At 30.7% G+C, this 19,199-nt stretch overlaps 2 protein-coding genes across 3 annotated transcripts; one reads left to right on the top strand and one right to left on the bottom strand.

Moving 5' to 3' along the window:
• The first annotated feature begins 8,680 nt into the window (after nt 1-8,680).
• On the top strand, nt 8,681-13,591 carry LOC118047332 (cold-responsive protein kinase 1-like). Of its 2 annotated transcripts, none has more exons than XM_073408510.1 (7): nt 8,681-9,014; nt 9,396-9,525; nt 10,412-10,524; nt 11,223-11,283; nt 11,535-11,772; nt 12,550-12,700; nt 13,010-13,591. In XM_073408510.1, exons 2-7 carry the CDS (start codon nt 9,447-9,449, stop codon nt 13,337-13,339), a joined length of 972 nt encoding a protein of 323 aa, XP_073264611.1. In that variant the 5' UTR covers nt 8,681-9,014; nt 9,396-9,446; the 3' UTR covers nt 13,340-13,591. The 2 variants fall into 2 exon arrangements, with proteins under 2 accessions (XP_073264611.1, XP_034912491.1); XM_035056600.2 differs by having other exon boundaries at nt 8,684-9,014; nt 11,223-11,433.
• A 1,780-nt stretch (nt 13,592-15,371) lies between these two features.
• LOC118047334 (clathrin light chain 1) lies at nt 15,372-18,337 on the bottom strand. The gene is made up of 3 exons (XM_035056602.2): nt 17,801-18,337; nt 16,173-16,326; nt 15,372-16,082 (listed from the first exon to the last, which is right to left on the bottom strand). The coding sequence occupies exons 1-3, from the start codon at nt 18,160-18,162 to the stop codon at nt 15,585-15,587; spliced, it is 1,014 nt and encodes a 337-aa protein (XP_034912493.1). The 5' UTR covers nt 18,163-18,337; the 3' UTR covers nt 15,372-15,584.
• Between the last annotated feature and the right edge of the window lie 862 nt (nt 18,338-19,199).

The raw sequence follows: 19,199 nt of genomic DNA, 5'->3' as shown, positions 1-19,199 counted from the left end.
ATTGGGTTCTTTGTCCAGGCCTGTTTACAGAGCACTATTGTTCTTTAATGACGTGAAAGGTTTTTTTTTTTTTATGGTATTTATTTTGATGAAAACACTTTTATGGTTTTAATTTGGACAATTAGGTATACGTAGTTTGATCCATCAAGCAAAATAAGTTTCTAGATTATGTTTTATAATAAAAAAAAATAATCATGAATTCAAAACATAATATATATTGAATGATATTTTTAAAAATAATTAATATAAAAATATGCTAGATGATAGTTGTTTTCAAATATCAAAATAATAATATATTAGATCGATTTGGGTTAACATGTAAAATACCTGATCTTAATTACAAGATTTTGATACCTCTAAAAAAAAATAAAGTAAATTTTTAATGTCAATTCCTAATTAATTTAATATTAAAAGATAAAACTAAAAAAAATAACAAAAAAAAATAATCATTTAATCTGTCAAACCAGCAATCCGAGTCATGAGATCAGGATAACTAAATAAAAAAAAATATATTTTTTTTACAGAGCTCAGCTTCCAACCAACATAATGTTGAATAATAAAATCAAAATAAGAATCAATTAGAAAAGGTAGCCTAAAAAATAAATTGAATCAACTTGAGTTAACCTATTAAACATGTGATCTAAGTTGTGAAATTAAAATAAATTCATAGAAAGCAACAAAACAAAATACAAAACCTTATTTCCAATAAATTTAATACTAAAGGTTGACATTAAGAACAAAACTAAATTCATGAAATTAGTATATAACTCAAATAAAAGAAAATTTTAAAAAATTATGAATTATAATTTTTAAAACAATTTAGTATTGAAGGATAATACTAAAAAAAAATAGGATGGTAAAAGGTGCAGATGGAAAAAAAAAGTATTATGAAAAATAATATTTTGTGGGCATAACTTAAATCATTAGCATGCCCTTTAATATTTTGTTATTTTTTCTGTCAATTTTTTTTATTAATTTTAAGACGGACGGTTCAATTTCAAAAAGAAAAATTGATAAAAGAGTTACATATATATATGCTAAAAAATAGAGATATAGATATACAAATTAAAAAAATAAAAGTAAAGACACTTGATTTGAAAACTTGTATAACTACATGCATTGAATTTTTCCAAGATAAACTCAAGAATGGTTGGCTAATTTTTTTTGTTTAATTTTTTTTATATATATTTTTATATTATTTTAATGTGTTGTTATCAAAAAATAAATTTAAAAAATAAAAAAATATTATTTTAATACATTTTTAAATAAAAATTATTTTAAAAAATAATATTTACTACTTTTTCAAATACCCCCTTAGTGTTAAGAAGTGTGGTAAATTTTGTTTTTAGATGTATTTTAAAGGTGTATTTTTCTTTAAAAATTTTATTTTTTTAATATTTTTATATATTAATATAAAAAATAAAAAAAATATTTAAATATATTTCTAAATAAAAAATATCTTTAAAAAATATCTCACACATCAACACCAAACAAACAGAAAATTTATCAGATCTAGTATCTAGAGTTTTGACGAGAAACAACGGTAGATAATAGAGTCCACCTATCATGTTTTTTCTACGGAGAAAAATCCATTTCATACAAAATCAAAGCTTTCTTCGACAAGTGTTGCAAACTATCCTTGGAAGTCATGTGTCGTGCAAAGTCAACTATGATTGTCTAATCTATGTCTAATTACCTTCCACGTGGAGATTTGGAAATCTTAAATTTTAAATTTATTTTTTAAAATTAATATTTTAAGTTTTATAAATTTTAAAGTTATTAAAAGTTTATATAATTATTAAAAGTTTATATAATTATTAACTTTAAAATATATAAAATTAGTTGATTTACATTCAAATTGATTTGAATATCTACTGTAATAATAATAAAAATATTTACAATTCTATTTCTTTTTAATGTGTTTATATATCCATAATCATTTTTCAATTTATCTTTTAATTTTTTTTCATTCAAATTAACATAAATACCATATATAGAAGATTAAAACCCCACTTCATTTATTTAAGCTAAACATGAACAAGGATTGAATTTTAATATCACGTGAAAACTCGTTTTTTCTTCTAATAAATCACGTCGAGTTCAATTTTTTCATATGAAAGTATTCTAGTCTACTTGAACCATAATATCTGTCAAAAGATATATTGAAAATGACTTGAAACATAATAATAAATTATAAATAATTACCCTTAAAATGTATCAGGGATTAGATTTAAAATTTAAAAATAAATTAAGCTAGTTCCTGTTCATTTTTTTTATTAATTTAACAGGACATAGACCAGTTGAAAGAGAGAAAAGAAAGAAGAAAGAAGTGACTGTAGTGATGAAGATCCAAAAAAATTAGCAAATTCCCTTTTTTTCAGTTTTTTTTTTTTAATTTTTGATACTAACATAAAAATTATTAAAAAACACTAAAAGAATATAAATTTAATATTTTTTAAAATTAAATATATTTTTTAAAACATATATAAAATATTTTTAAATGCAAAAACAAATTGTTCATTCCTGGAAGATAACAGAAATAATGAGGTAGAAATCGCTTCAGCCATCGCAGAATTTGTTTACTTTTAAGCCACTGAGAATTTCAAAAGATGATGTCGCTCTCTTCATGGTTGGATGAATGCGACGTGGTTACCAAAGTTGAAAAGGCCAGTGGTGTTTAGCGTTGAAGTCTAAAGGTGTATTTGGGATTGCGGTTGCCGTTGTGGTTTTAAAAAAATTATTTTATAAAAAATATTTTTAGTTGAAGTTGGTTTGGAAAAATATATGTTTGGTTAAAACTGTGGTTGAAATTAAGGTTGAACAAAAAGTAGTTTAATGTGTTTGGTTAAAAAAATGTTTTTCAAATTGAGGTTATAAAATAATTTAAAAATATTTTTAATTTAAATATTATAGATTTAACTACTATTATTATATCATGAAATAAATAATATTGATATCAAATATTTTTTATTATTCAACTAAACTATATGCAATGTTATCACATACGAAATTTATCCAACAATAACTATATTTTTCATGGTTTCTTAAGGATACAATAATAAAAACTGAAATTTTTTTTAACGTTATCAAGTGACATCCTTCTAATTTTTTGAATAAAATACAATTAAAAAAAATAAAAACTGATTTTTTTTAATTGGGTTGGACCCGACAAGAACATAATTAGAATTGCAATCAAATTTCACAAATGCTACATCATCATGTGATATCCTTCTAATTTATATAGTGTTATTAAATAATATTAAATACTAATTTTTCGAGTAAAACTCAATTTAAAAAAAAAATTACAATTTCATTACGTACAAAATTCATTCGACAAAAACTATAGTTTTCATGATTGTTTGAGCATGCAATAAAATTAGATAAAATATTATCAGGAATAAATTGAGATTACAATAAAAATAAATTTAATTCATCAGTGCGAGTGAAATCAATTAATTACACTGATTTTTCAAAAAAAAAAAAAAAAACTTTTCATACAAAAAGTGTAGCACACTGGTTTTTCAAAATTAAAAAAAAAAAAAAGAAGTTCACTTTAGTGAACAGCTACAGTGGAGCATGGATCCACTGTTCACTGAACAGTGGAGCCATGCTCCACTGTTAATTTTAAATGGATAAACAGTGGAGTCATGCTCCACTGTTTATCCATTTTTCCCGGTACAAGAAGCAGCTAAGAGCTGCTTCTTGTAAACTGTGGTTGCACCACAGTTAATGGTGGGACCCACCATTAAAAAACTGTGGTAGCAACCTTACCAAACGTTAAAAATTGTGGTTGCGGCTGAGACCAAACACCATCTAAGTATACTTTTAAAAATATTTTAATTTTTTTAGTTTTAAATTGTTTTTTATGTTTTTTTGAAGTGTTATATCAAAAAAAATATTTTTTAAAATAAAAAAAATATCTTAATACATTTTTAAATAAAAAAAATACTTTGAAAAATAGAAATCTATTGTATAAAAAAGGATGAGTGGTGCTTGAAAATGCTAGTTAAATAATATAAGTATAAAAAGATAAATTGTAGAGTTATAAGGTCGAAGAAGAGAGTGTTTCCTAAACCTTAAACTTAAGACTTGTTTACATGGTTTCAAATCTTGTTTTGTTACATAATAAGAGGAGTCTATTCTCATGAAATCAATATTAGTAAATATATTTTGTAGCTATTCAATTAGTTATATATAATATTGATTTTATTAACCTAAAACATATTCATTATTAATAAAGATTCTTTTTATCTTTAATAAATATTTATATTTAATTAATAAATCTAGTGTTTAATTAGTGATTATAGAGCAAAGATAAAAATCCATGAGATAAAAAAAATATTTTACAAATAAAATTATTATAATTACAAGATTCTTATAGCATTGTTTCTAAATATTTATGGTAAATGATCTATTAAGATTGAATATTAATTAGAATTGTTAAGACCAAACATATCATATTCCTTCATTTCAAATAGCTACTCTCATAAGCTAAGGTATGAGATTACATTATGTGGATTATAAAAAATATTCATTAATTTTTAAACAATATTAATTATGAAATTACTAGCCAACTTGAAAAGAGATTTGAAAAGAGTTTCAAATCTTATTCAACTAATCAATTACTATACTACCGAGAATAAAAATTATTTAACAAAACAAACATACTTCATGTTATAATATCTAAATTAGAATACTTTTTTATGAATGAATAATAATTACATTTAAAATCTTGTCATTGAAAGGTTAAGTCAAACCATTTATGATTTTTTAAATATTTAAGGACCATGGTAAATGTCTAAACATTGTAATTGATCTTCAAACATAAATAAATCAATTGTTGAATTAATAATAAATTAAATTGGTTAGTTTATTTAATCCTTTATTATTTATGATTATGATTTATATTCAAGTTAACTTATCAGAGATCCTAACGGGTCATATAAATAAGAATTATTGGTAAGAAAAATAAAATAACTAATTAAGTGTAACTTGATTGTAAATAAATTTTAAAAATTAAGGATTAGAATGTAATTAATATAAAAAATTACAATTCTAAATGTAGAAAAAAGTCAAACCATATCAAGGATTAACAATAAAATATGTATTTTTTATATGAATAAGATAATGTTGAGTCAATATTTTGATATCATGATAATCTTAATGTTCATTTAATCAACGTTGAGAGGCGGCAACTATTCCTTCACTCTACTCTGAACAAGACTGACCAACAAAGTTTATCCCAACAAATGTTTCAATGTGCAAGAACATTCAAATATTAACACCCTTAATTTTCACTACATCTCGAGGGCCGGCTGTTGACTAACCTCTTATTAATAAATTAATTTGAATTCTTAAAATAAAATACAATATTTAATTCTCCATAAAAGTCTTCGTGAATTTTTCTTTTACGTGGCTCATCCTGAATTTAATGGATTGTGAGTTGATAATTATGAGTCTATTTAGAATTGTTGTAGAAGTTATTTTTCAAATGGTTTTTTTTATTTTAAAATGTATTAAAATAATATATATTTTTAATTTTTAAATTTATTTTTAACTTCTACATATCAAAACAATAAAAAAAATACATATAAAAACTAATTTAAAACTAAAAAAACTTAAAAAATATATTTGAATCAAAATATCAAACACCACTTATGGTACCGGTTGTCTTCCACAAATTTATCTACTTCCAACTCTCTACAATACTACAATACAGGATAAAAATGGCCATCAGTTGATTTGAAAATCTCATTTATAGAAGAATGGTATGTTTTCTACAATAATATATATATATATATATATATATATATCATCTTTAATAATAAAATCTTATAACCACCAAGTAGTTTTTTTTTTTTTTTGTGTCTTTAATTAGTTGTTTTAGCTCTATAACATGGCACTGCGGAGTTGTAAATCCGAGACAGGTATAGAATCTTTCCACTCGATATAATAATTTTCTCATGGTTTCTTTATATCAAACTTTATACATTTAAATTAATTATTACTCGGTGCATGGAACACGAGTTTTACAAGACTATGGATTTTTATTTTATTTTTATAAAGTCCACACCATGTCTTTTTATCGTGAAAGACTAGACAGCAATTAGGTAAAGATTACAGCAGACATCTCTCGTTTAATTTCTTTGGATCTCAAAAAGTCAGCTGGGTGATTGACCCTCTACATAGTTTGAAACCCTAGATGTAGAAATGAGAGAGTAAAATGTGAATTCACACATTGCCAATTTGTATTTTTTTATTTATATAGATTTTTTTATCTTCTTACATTGATTTTATTTTATTCGGGAATAGTTTTGATAGTTTGATCTAATAAGATCTATGTGGGATTTTCGTTGATTCAAGAAAAACATCATCGTTTTTAATTTTGCAAAAAAATATGTTTTATTTTTTTGTTTTCTAAACAATTATAACTAAAGGGACTACAATTAAAGATTAGCAATAAATTCAGCCTTTTTTTTTGTTCATAAAGGAAAGGAGATGAAATTTATGCACATGAAACCAGGGAAGGCGAGAGAAAAGGGATGAATGAGACGGTGATGATACCAAACAAGTTAAATTCAAAGTTAGGTACAAGATGACAAACATTAAGATATTACTTTTCTTTTTCTTTTTCTTTTTTCTTTTCAAATAAGATCAATTTTGATAGAAAAAAAACCTATGATAATAAAATTGTAAAAAAATAAAATAGATCCAAAATAAAATAAATAGCAATCAAAATAATAGAGACCATATTTGAAAGATTAAAAAAAATAACAGGGGTTAATTTAAAAAATATTTGTATATTTATAAATCATTAAAAAAAAACAGTAATCAAAAGAACATGGACTAAATGTAAATAAAAATAAATTTGAAGAGATTGGTTTGAGATTTTAAAAGGATTGAAGTAAGGTTTGAGGAGGGTAAAGAAAAAAAAAAAAATGACTGTCGATGTCAAACTAATTGCATGTTTGACATGCACCCCTCCCAATCACGCAGGGGTCATAAAGATCATCTAAATGTTGTCCTAAAATAAGATGTTAGGTGGTTGAACGACCTTGCATGTACCACTTAAAAAATGCGGGGTTCGTTTACTTGCTGACGTATGTTATGCACATGCTAGCATGTTTAGTTTAATAATATTTAATATATGGTCAATTATACTAAAATCATCAAGTAATTTTTAAATTAATAATAAAACCAATGTAAAAGGACAAAGAAGCCCTCGTTATGTTGATTTTATCTTAAAAATATCAAAATAATTCAACTATTTCAGGGGAAAAAAATAAAAAGAACATAACGGCTCCTGATCGGAAGGCATAATATTGTTTTAACTATAGGAGTAAATCAATATTCCTACCGTGCAAAAATATAAAATTACCAATCTCACCTTTTATGAATGGTCAAAAAACAATTACATCATAATGAAAAGATAACATCACCCGGTCAAAAGATTTTTCAGACCATCAAGAATTTCATCACATCACTATTCTAGTCAACAGTAGAGCTGCAATAATTTCGCTTCTATCTTTAGTTTTTTTTTTTAATTTTATTTCCGAACAACAACATAATAAATAAATTCAATTGCCGTCTAGAAGGAAAATAAAAAATACACGAATACACAGAATTTGTCACAGCCACGACCTCGAGGGCTTTGCCAGCTAAGCGCAGCCGCGCTTCAATGCATATAAAATTATAAAGATTAGAAAAGTCAATTCACGTGGTGGAGTGGAAGGATTAAAATTATTAGACTAGTCAGCCAAAACACGAGAGCCAGGTTAATAATAACCCTTAAAAAAATATTTATTTTCTTATTTTTTTTAAATTTAAATTCTAGAGTTACTAGTTATTTTGAATGTATATTTAATTTCATTGATTTATAAGCTTAATTTATAGATATATTAAAAAAATTAAAAAAAGAAATAAATCTCACTGATTACTATACTATCCTCTTATGATTATAACATTAAAGGTTTTTATATTATAGCATAGTAAAAGAAAGTCAAATATTTCTTGACTGTTAACTTTTTTACTTTATAAACAGTTTATGATATCAAAGGTTTATTTTTCTTTTTTAAACTTAAATTTTAAAGTTAATAATGTTTTTGAATATATATTTTGCTTTAATTGATGATATTTAAGTTTTAATTGATGCATAAATTGATATAAAGATATTTTTAGAATGATCTAAATTTAAAAATTTTAAAAAAATAAAGAAAATCTCCTTAATCTTTGAACTAACGTTTTAAAAATAATATATACGAAATTAAAAAATTTTATATTATATTATAGTAGAAGAAATCCAAACACTCCTTAACCTTCGATTTTTTGCTCTCAAAAACTTGACAAAATCACAATAGGGCCCATTTTAGAAAATATATATTCTCTCGGCCTCTTAGCATAATTTTTAACTTGTGTTTAATATTATGGTGCAAATATTTGTTATAAATATTTTTTTATTTGAAAATATATATTTTTTATATTTTATATTTTATATTTTTAATATCAGCATATTAAAATTATAAATAATAATAATAATATATATATTTTTAAAATACAATTACAAACGCCAAAGACAAAGATGATAAATTGGGAAAATAAGATAACCACTCGACGAAGCTTGAAAGTGAAAGGTCCTAATCTGAAAACAACGAAAAACGCACGAAAATAAGAGAGAGGAAGACAGCCTACAAGAAATGGCTTGCTGGTGACCGGTTCCACACGTCGCGGGCCCATGAACGAGAAAAAACCAAGAGCAAACAGAGCTCACCATCTCCAACTTTTTGTTTCCCCATTGAAGTAACGACATTAAAAGTCACGAACAACCAAAAATTTGAAAAACACACAAAAAGAAGAAGTTCAAAACCTCAACAGCATTCACCAAGAAAATTATAAACCCAGTATTTTGGTTGGAATATATTTCGTGCTCTCTGTATTTCTCTCTTATAATTGTTTTTCATTCAAAAACTTTACAACTTGGAAACTCCTTGATCAGCTTTCATTATGCTGCTAATCAGGTAATAGCTTCTTCTTAAGTACCATCTTAATCTGTTTGTGTTTTGCAGTAGCGGGTTCTTAATTGTACACAATAGAAAAGTTCAAGTCTAGAGATCTCTTGGTGGTGGTTGAGGTTTTTTTTGAGCTAAAAAAAGTGGGGTCAAGCTTCAAGAAAGTATGAAACTTTCAAAAGGGTAGCTGTCTTTTCTTTTTTAGAGCTAAATTTTGTGATTGAGGAAAGGCTAGTTGGATTTCAAAGTAATTATATGTAATCAAGAAGTGGTAATTTGAGAATGTAGTTTAATTGGTGGCAGAAAGTTTTAGTTTGATCATTTATTGCAAAATCAAGGATTTCCATAAAGAGTCGATTTTTATGTTGCTATGTTTTTATATCTTGGAAGGTGAATAACTATGTGATGTAGAGGAGAGGTCATAAATTGCAGCAGAAAGATATGAGGTGTAGCTGTTTTGGAGGACCAAGTGTAGATAAAAAAAGAGGGAGTGCTGCCGAGACTCTCCACGGTATAGATGGTGAGAAATTTGCCAACTATTTAACATGATTTATGAACTACTGGATTTCAGATACCCTGTGATGTTTGTTGTGAAAGGTGCATGTCGTGTTCGTTATACTAGTCCTCGTTCGAAAAAAACTAACTACATGCATTAGAGTTTCAATCACAATCAATTATTATCTTGCTGCTCGATCAGTACTGCAACAATCTTTGCTGGCAGTTTTGAGTAAGAATGATATTATGTCAGCTCAGATTTTCGCATGAAGTGGTGATGTGATGCCAGCTAGGTTAGAAAATATAACATGTAGATTCTGCTCAATTACATTAAGTGCAACTCTTGGGGAGGAATGATATTATGAGCTCAGATTTTCAGGGCATAAATGTGTAACCTGCTCATCTGACGTGTAGATTTATCAAATGGTTTTCGGGCAAGATTAATGACTATCACTGATGCTTGTGAGCCTGTCATTTGTGACTTTGCATTTCACATATATACTGGCTTGCGATTTAGACATTCAGTCAGACAAGTCATATTTTTAAGCAACAATACATTCAGACAGGATGTGAAACTCTCTCATGTATGTAGCAGTTTCGGTGCACTTGACATGTATTCTGATGTAACAGATGCATGGATTGTATTATAACTTTGTACTTCCTCTACCATCTACTACAGACATAATGAAGGCCATCTTTTCTACAGTTATGTTACAGATTATTTATTCTAGATCATACTTTCTCAGCACTATCATTTTGGTTTTTGTAATTCTAGCTGTCCAATGTCAGCCACTCAATTCTGATAATGCAACCACAATTCAAATTGATTTCCACCCTATTTTTTCTCATGCACATTATAATGTGATTTTCTCCTTGTTACTTCATGTTGTTTCTCCTTTTTGTGTTGCTAGGTGATTTGCTTCAGGATGTTAACCATATATCTTACAATGAATTAAGATCAGCAACAGATAACTTCCATTCAAGCAATAAGATAGGACGGGGAGGTTTTGGCGATGTTTACAAGGTAGTCAGAAAATTTCAGATGGTTCTAGTGATAACATTCTGCCAAATTAATTAGCTTGTTAATTTTGTGGAAAGTGTCAAACTTAATATGTTAGACTTTGAATGCATTCAATAATGAAATAAATAGCTTTCTTTTCTTTCCAGTTTGTTTCCCATATAAATTTCATGGTCATTACCCATTCTTGTTGTCATAACTTGTAAACTCAGGCCGTTGAATGGAGCAGTAAAGGAAATAATCACGGCCTGGTTCAAAACTTATTGTACCAAAATATAAAGCATGCAACAATTTAAATTAATCTATCCGGATTCTTACAGTACTTGAAGTTATATGCTTTTGTTGACATCAATTACATGCTATGATTTTTGTCCACAACAAAATTCATTTCTGTAACTATCATACAAGCATGATGGAAAACTATTCTGCTACACTGGAGATATTCTGAGCTTCTCCTATTGCTATCTCTTATGAGTTCACTCAAGCTCATTTGCTTTAATTTTTGTTGAAGAGCTTAAAACACCAATTTTCTAGGCCCCTTCTTTCTTTCCAGAACTAATATTTAACTCAATTGTCTTAGTTATCATTCTCTCATGACTGGACATATTTTGGAACATCCACTGTCTTGAAGATGCAATCATCATTTTGACCATTTTATGCTTTATAAAGACTTTTACTTGATTTCTATTTGGAAACACTGGTAGGGAACCCTCAGGAGCGGAATACAAGTTGCTGTAAAGACACTTTCTGCTCAATCAAAGCAAGGTGCACGAGAATTTTTGAATGAAATCAAAACGATATCAAACGTTAGGCATCCAAATCTTGTTGAGTTGATAGGGTGCTGTGTTCAAGGAGCAAACCGGATTCTAGTATATGAATATTTAGAGAATAACAGTCTTGACCGTGCTTTGTTAGGTGAATTTATGAGAAGTTTTATTGTGACAGCTGAACTAGTTATTTTCTATCATGGCCAGACAGAAATGTGTAATATTTTTTATCCTTTTCTATACTTTCAGGTTCAAGGAGTACAAATATTAGACTAGACTGGGGAAGGAGATCTGCTATTAGCTTGGGTATTGCTAGGGGTCTTGCTTTCCTTCATGAAGAACTGGTACCACATATCGTGCATAGAGACATCAAGGCTAGCAATATACTTCTTGACAAAGACCTCAACCCAAAAATTGGAGACTTTGGGTTGGCTAAACTGTTCCCAGATAATATCACCCACATTAGCACAAGAATAGCTGGAACAACGTATGTTGCTGTTCTTTTGACATTATTTTACTTTAAACAGATGCTGTAGACAAGCATCTTAGCTGCAGTGATGAAATGCTAAATCCTCATAACCAGCAAGTTAGTTTTTCAGTCAGCGTTGCTAAATTTTAAAAAGGATTTTTCCTCCCTCCTATAACGATAGCTAAGGGAACTACATATACTAAACCAAGTTACACTGCATTGTCAGCATGAATAATGTTGCTTCCTTGTTGATCATTCAGAATAAATTTGACTTGTTAACAATCATCCGAGAGTTAGATGCAGCACAGTTTTGAAGCCATCAACCATCCTATATATAGTTTCCATCAAACCCTGGGCCCAATTCAATCTCTTCATAGTTTGAAGTTTGGAATATATTTCTTAAAATAAAAAAGTTGCTCCTACATCTATGACACTGACAGGTCTCTTTGATTTCACTTCATGAAATAGACATTTCATATCTTTCTCATTCTTTAATTTTGTTTAACTTGGAGTGTCGTTACTCATTCATTCTGATTTTGAGCCCATAATGTCTTATATTTCAATTTCTGAAACTTGGTCGATGGCTTTTTCTTTTTTAATTCACGGTTCCTTTCTGACCTCTGACAATGTGAATCAAATCTGTCCTTTAAGGTTTAACTGTTTCGCGTCCGAGTTTCCAAATTTTCTAGTCATGCTGAGCAGTCTGCAGTGCTTTTCTACATAAAGTTTGTATTTGAGTTCTATGTTGCAAGGGAAATTAAATAGCTATTACCTTTCTCTGTTTTTGTTTTGCAGTGGTTATTTGGCACCAGAATATGCATTGGGTGGTCAGTTAACCATGAAGGCTGATGTGTACAGCTTTGGGGTTCTTATCCTTGAAATAATTAGTGGAAGAAATAGTACAAAGCCAAGCTGGGGAGGGACGGATAAGTTACTCCTAGAATGGGTATGTTGATTTTCCTTATGCAAACAGACTTCCTGATAGCTTTGGATTTATATTGCCTATTACATGGGAGATCCTCTTTTTCGTCATAATTAGTATGCATTCATTAGTTTAGAAAGGTTTTGAACGTGATTTGGATTTCTGGTGTGGCAACAGCAATAAGTTATGAAATAGGAAGAAGGCTTCATTTAAATGAACCCTCATTCATACAACTAATGCCTTGATATTTGGTACTTAAAATTGTCCTCTCTGGATGTGATCTTGGTCACTAGCAATCTTATACTGTTCAATTACTCTTGCCCCCTTCTGAAGGCATGGGAGCTTCACGAAGAAGGGAGACCCTTGGAACTCGTGGATCCAGAGATGGGAGAATTTCCCGAGGAAGAAGTCATTAGGTACATCAAAGTTGCCTTTTTCTGCACCCAATCAGCAGCAAACCGAAGGCCACTCACGAGCCAGGTTGTTGCCATGCTTTCGAAGCAAATCCGGCTAAATGACAAGTTACTCACTGCTCCAGGTTTCTTCCGAGATTCAGATAGCGCTAGCGGGGGACGTTCTTCTATGAAAAAATCATCCACCAACTCTACTAGCTACCAGATGAGCTCTGTTCCTGTAACAATCACCGAGGTGACTCCCAGATGAAGGATAACCTTGCATTTGCTACTTAGCAGCAGGCTTCGGGAAAGAACTGATGGAGGTGGAAAACAAAGAACTAGTTGCTAGGGGACACACTTATTTCATAACCGTTATCATTGCGGATACGTAGTTCATTTGTAGGAAGAGGGATCACAGTTTATGCCCAATTGAAGTGGCAAATTTATATTGTTGTAGGCTTGTAGCAAATGTGTTCAACATGCAATTATGTGTTGCGTTTTTTATGATTTTATTTCTTGATATGAGAGTGGTAAGAGTTTGTTATCTAATAAAAGGCCAAAAAAAAAAAAAAACTGAATAGCTCAGATGCCCTGTGATTATTATAGGAGGATGAGCCCGTCAGATCACCGGTTCGCGGGTTCAACTGGCCGTACTAATTTAACTGCCAGATCGCCGAACGTTTCTCTCCTTGGGTCATAGATAAGAACCTTGGTCATCATATATGATTTTCGAAATGGCATGAATGCTGTGTTTCTCGAGTACTATGTGTTCTTGGAGTACTATTTTTTAAAGTTTATTTTTTTGTTTAAAAATATATTAAAATTAAAATTTTTTTTTAAAAAATTTAATTCGATAAAACACGGTTTTGCATTTCGTTCTCAAATGCTAATTTTTTTTTTTTTTAGTATTGATCTTATTGGCCATTAAAACTTAATTGGATTAAGAATGTTTCGTTGGGTTTATATCTTGTTGGTTCAACTAAAAACCCAAACCGAACATAATCTCTCAAGTTCGGACATGATAGAGATTAACAACCATGATTAGATGTTGTCGTACAGTAGGGAGTATTAAAAACCAAGTTGGATTGGATGTGTTCGTTCTTGTCAATATCTTGTTTGAATCAATTAAATCCCGTAAAAATTATATTATTCAAGAAAATAAAAAAGATCCCGTCCTTTTTTGTAAGGACTAATAAATCCCGTAAAAATACTTTGCTACCCCTAAAATAAAGCCAACTGATTTCACCACTCACAACATAATAGTAATTTCACCGTGCAATTTACACAGCTTTTTACTCAGCTATTTTTATGTTGTTAGTTCGCAAGCTTGAACCGATTTCAGTGAACTGGCTTACCCGTTTGCCGGTCTTCTTTTTTATTTTTTTCACATATATAATTTTTTTTAAAAAACAAAAAAACAGGCAAACGGGTCAACCAGTTCGCTGTCTATAAAAAAAGCAAAAGAAAAGAAAGGGTGAGGCTCACAGCCTCACATTCCGGATGAGTTGGAAAACATGACCTCCTAGACTTTTTATAGCCACATGGACGTTTGCACCAACCGGAGAGAAACTTCAATCTCTTGAGTTATTATACCATTGAAAAAAAATCTTCTCATTAGCGCTGGTTGGTGTGGTTTAATTATCACAGCATGACAGCCTCAACTTCCCCTCTTGTCCTTTCCCATTTATGCATCCTGTTGTGATATCTGTCTCGTCACTCTCTCCTCGAGCCGAGCGGTCATTTATTACTAGGACACGGTATTCTGTTTGTATTTCATTAAATTTTTAATTTTTTTATTAAAATTAAATATAATTTATACTTTTTAGATAATTTTTTATTTGCTAATATCAAAAATAATTTTTAATAAATAAAAAAAAATCATTAACATATATTTCAAAATGAAAATAAAAACAACCACTATCCCAGCCAATCACGCTCTATCTATTACGAAGTCAAGGTTCAACATTTCGCCTGTCCAATCTCAAACCAAACAAGATTGAAAAACACGTTTCGTTGAAAGTGTAACGAGCGTCGAAGCTTGAGCGTTTGTTTTGTAATTGATTGGATTTTAGATGCCATTTTTACGATGGGAATTGCATGGGTCTACGAGCTTGATGATCCAATAATTAAAACTTAAAGACAAAAATACACTGTTTCCAAACTAGATTGGAGTATATTTTGGTGTCGGATCGGCATTTTATGTTCGAAGTTTTTATAGGGAGTGAATCTTCCGTTGCTTTCCCACAAGCCTGTGAACACGACAGAGAGAAAGGAGCCAGTGTAGAAGGCTAACTCCAAGAGACAACGCAAAAACAAAACCAATTTCAAATCTCAGTGCATACAGGTATAATATATGCCCCCAGAAAAAAAGAGCAAATAACAGAACAAACATACCTAGTCACATCATGTGATCAAAGACAGGAGAGGCATCACACTACAAAATAAAACCCTGGTAAAGATGGTACAAAAAGTATAGAGTTAAACAACGGTAAAGGGAGAGAAAATGTGAGGGATTAGGCAGCTGGAGTTGGCTCTGGCTCTGCAGTTGGCTGGGCAATGTCAGCTGCTGCATCTTCTTTGGGTGAGCTGGAGGAACCGTTTGCAGGGGCATCTTTGGCAGGTGCAGCAGCCTCTGCCTTTGATCCTGACGTGGTTGTGCCTAATGCTGCATCTTTTCCGGTTGCGGGATCTTTGCCATCCTTTCCTGTTTTGGCATCTTTTCCATCCTTCCCGTCTTTGGCATCCTTTGGAGGAGGTGGGGGTGGGATCATATGAGGTGGGGGTGTATGTTTCAGCTTAACAAGTATCTGTCGCAACCTCGAAAGATCAGTGGGTTTTCCAGGCTTCGGGCCCTGGATAACAGTAACTGATGGCTTCTTATCTTGATCCTTCTCTTTCTTGCCTCTCCTCTTCTCAATATTAGGAACTTCACGAGGAATGATCTCAGCTATTGCTTTCCAGTACTGTTTGTCCGCTTCTTTGTGGAATTTCTCTTGATTGGCTAAGTACAACTATTCCGTACAAATACTCGTCATCAAAACATGGCAACTGGCACATTATGCGCAAGAATCTAGCAAATTCAAAGCTCTTAGAAAAATTACCTTCTCTCTTTCTCTGTTGGTAGCTATGTTGGTCTCAATATTGAGCTTCCTCTTCTCATAGAAACCTCGTATGTACTCATCCGCTTCTTCAATTATCTGTTTCCTCATCTCCTTCTCTCTCATCTCCTTTTCCTCAAGATGCATGGCATTTTGACTGCCCAACCCAAACGGATCATAAATTTGATAAGCAGAAAAGTTCAAGATAATTGTGAATATGTAGTATTATGAAACAGGATCTGTTCCTATTTGAATAACAAATTACTGGATATTTTTACTGCCCAACCCAAACAGGTAATAAATTTGACGAGCAGAAAATCTCAAGAGAATTGTGAATGTACATGCTGATAATGTTTTATGAGCAGTGATCGGTTACAGAATATTAAGAGTTTTGACAAGATGAGCGTCATAACAGCAACTTCAGAGACAAGTAATCACTCCGAGGAAAATTTCTATGCTTCTGAAAATCATTCAAAATTTCTAACTTAATGGCAGATTCGTAGCAGGCTTCCTACAGTACTTCAATATGCCAGAGATTAAATCCATCTTGGCTGAATAATTGCAAAGAAACAAGTTTGATACCTGGAAATAGATAGATGCGACAACCAACAAGAAACAAGCAAAGATTTCTTTTCATCATCCTTCCACTATAAATAACTTGTCGAAGGAGGATAGGATACCATCTGGTAATTTGTAGTTTACAACCACACTTCAACCCACATAGCAGAGTAAAAAACTACAGAGACACAGGAATGTCCTAAGAAGTATAGAAACAGAATCCTAAATCAGGGAAATCATCCAACTTGTATAAACCCAGTTACTTCCATTAGAGAATCAACAAAATAGGCACCTCAATAAATGCATAGGTTAAGATAAAAAAGTTGACTACTTGCCAATGAACCATAAACTTACAATTCAAATATGTAATATAACCACAACTCAATTCCAATTGATTCAACCAGCAACCCCCTCATAATTCAGTCCCTGATAGCACTGAGGCACTTGCTGCTCAAAGACAATCTCTCTCAACTCAAAACCTAAAACTACAGATCAAAGTTTAAAAAATCTCAGGCATTGAACTGCAGTGTCAATCTCACAAGACATAATCGGGACCAGAGATTAGATCACCAAAATTGGTACCTTAATCTTCCTATATTTCCCCCACTAGCTAATAACATCTAAAAGATAGCATTAAATTAAGCTCCTAACCATCAACTAACCTATAAAATACTCTCCCGAAAACAAATCAGTCAATTCACAGACACATGCTGCCATAAATGAATCACCAAGCCCACTTAAATAGGCCCCAAAACAATCTCATACATCAGGATGAAACAACTGACTGATCGGAAATGGTAAGTTGAAGCTCAACAGATATAGATTCGAGGAGCATTCCTCGCCATAACTCCACTGAACTCACGCGACACCAAGATCAGCACCGTAATCTACTTCCATAAACTCTAATAAGTACATAAACTTGTGCAGATCGCATTAAATTAAGTTCTAAATCATCAATTACCACTAAAGTCTAAAGCTAACCATTTCCTATAAACAGATCAATCAATTTACTTCTACTACAGAGAAACCAGCAGATCTAAAGATTAAACAAATTAATGATAAAAAAATCTCACCGACGCCACTCGCGAAGAGCATAACCTTCCTCAGGCTCCATTTCAGTAGGTGGAGGAAGGATCGGTCCATCACTCACAAAAACGTCGTCGTCCGCTCCATTATATCCATTACCATTCCCGTTCTCTACATGCACCGATCCGAACGGACTCTGATGAGAGAAATCCGGATCCGCATCAGATCCAAACCCGAACACATCAGGAGAACCACTCGCGTGATCGACGGAGACATCTCCGCCGGGGAAATCACCAGGAACGGCGGCGGTGGAGTAAGAGGCGAAGTTGGAGTAGCTCTCGTCGTCTACTCCATCGAAAGAAGTGTGACTTGAAGGTTGAATGACTTCAAATGCATCAAAGGCAGCCATTTAAACTGATTGCGTGTTTCTCTCTCTAAAAAGCAAGAAATATAGCCTCTCTCTCTCTAGAAATTGCAATGAACCGGTGGTTTGTTTCCTTAGTTCGATTTTTGTTTCTCTCTCTATCTGTGTTTTAGCCTTAGCCGAGCAAGCTGGGGTAGCTTTGAAGGGAAGGGCTGTTTGCTTTGCCTTTTTTGACATTTTATATACTATTTTTGAGCGGTGACGACTTACTGACTGACTGACGACAGAAAAGAAAAGAGGGAAACGAAAGGATTTTACTTTTACTTTTACCACCTCTTACCATTAATTGCGTTTCTTAAAAATATTTTTGATATTAATCTATTATTTTTTTTTATTATTATTTTTGTTATTAGTATATTAAAATTATTAAAAATACTAAAAAAATGAATTTTATATTTTTTAAGATAAATGTAAATAGGCTCTAAGAGAAAAAAAAATAATAATAATAAAAATGGTGGCAAAGCTGGCAACCGAAAACGACGTTGTTTTTCGTAACATGCAAAGGAGAAAAGAAAGGAAAACGTTTAACGCAGACAGTTCATTGTCAATTACGACGATCCATGTGCAATGGATGCCACAAATTAGCTTGCCTCCCGAACCAATGGAAGTAATTAACTTCCGGGAAATAGGTTCTGTTTTTTAAAATGTTTTTTTAATTAAATTAATATTTTTATAGATAAAATAAAATATTAAAAAAATAATATAATTTTAATTGAAAAGTAATTTTGAACCATAAGCCTTGTTTCGTTACAAGAATAGAAGTAAATAATGTGAAAATAAACATACCACAATTTGGAGGGGAATTTATTTATAAATAAAGCGTAAACATAAATAAAATTGCAGTGATTCTTTTTATTGTTCCATTATTTATTTAGAAGAAGGAAAAACGAATCCCTGTAATTATTTAAAATCAAGAAGCTATTCCATTAGCAGGACAATAGAACGAATCATGTTGAAGTCTCGAGTCGCAATTCAAGATAGCTTCCCTGCAATTTTGTTTTAATGGCAAGAACAGATATTGA

Source organism: Populus alba, chromosome 4, assembly GCF_005239225.2.
Source record: "Populus alba chromosome 4, ASM523922v2, whole genome shotgun sequence".
NCBI lineage: Eukaryota > Viridiplantae > Streptophyta > Magnoliopsida > Malpighiales > Salicaceae > Populus > Populus alba.
The sequence above is the reverse complement of the archived record's forward strand: the minus strand, read 5'-3'. Positions and strand labels throughout refer to the sequence as shown.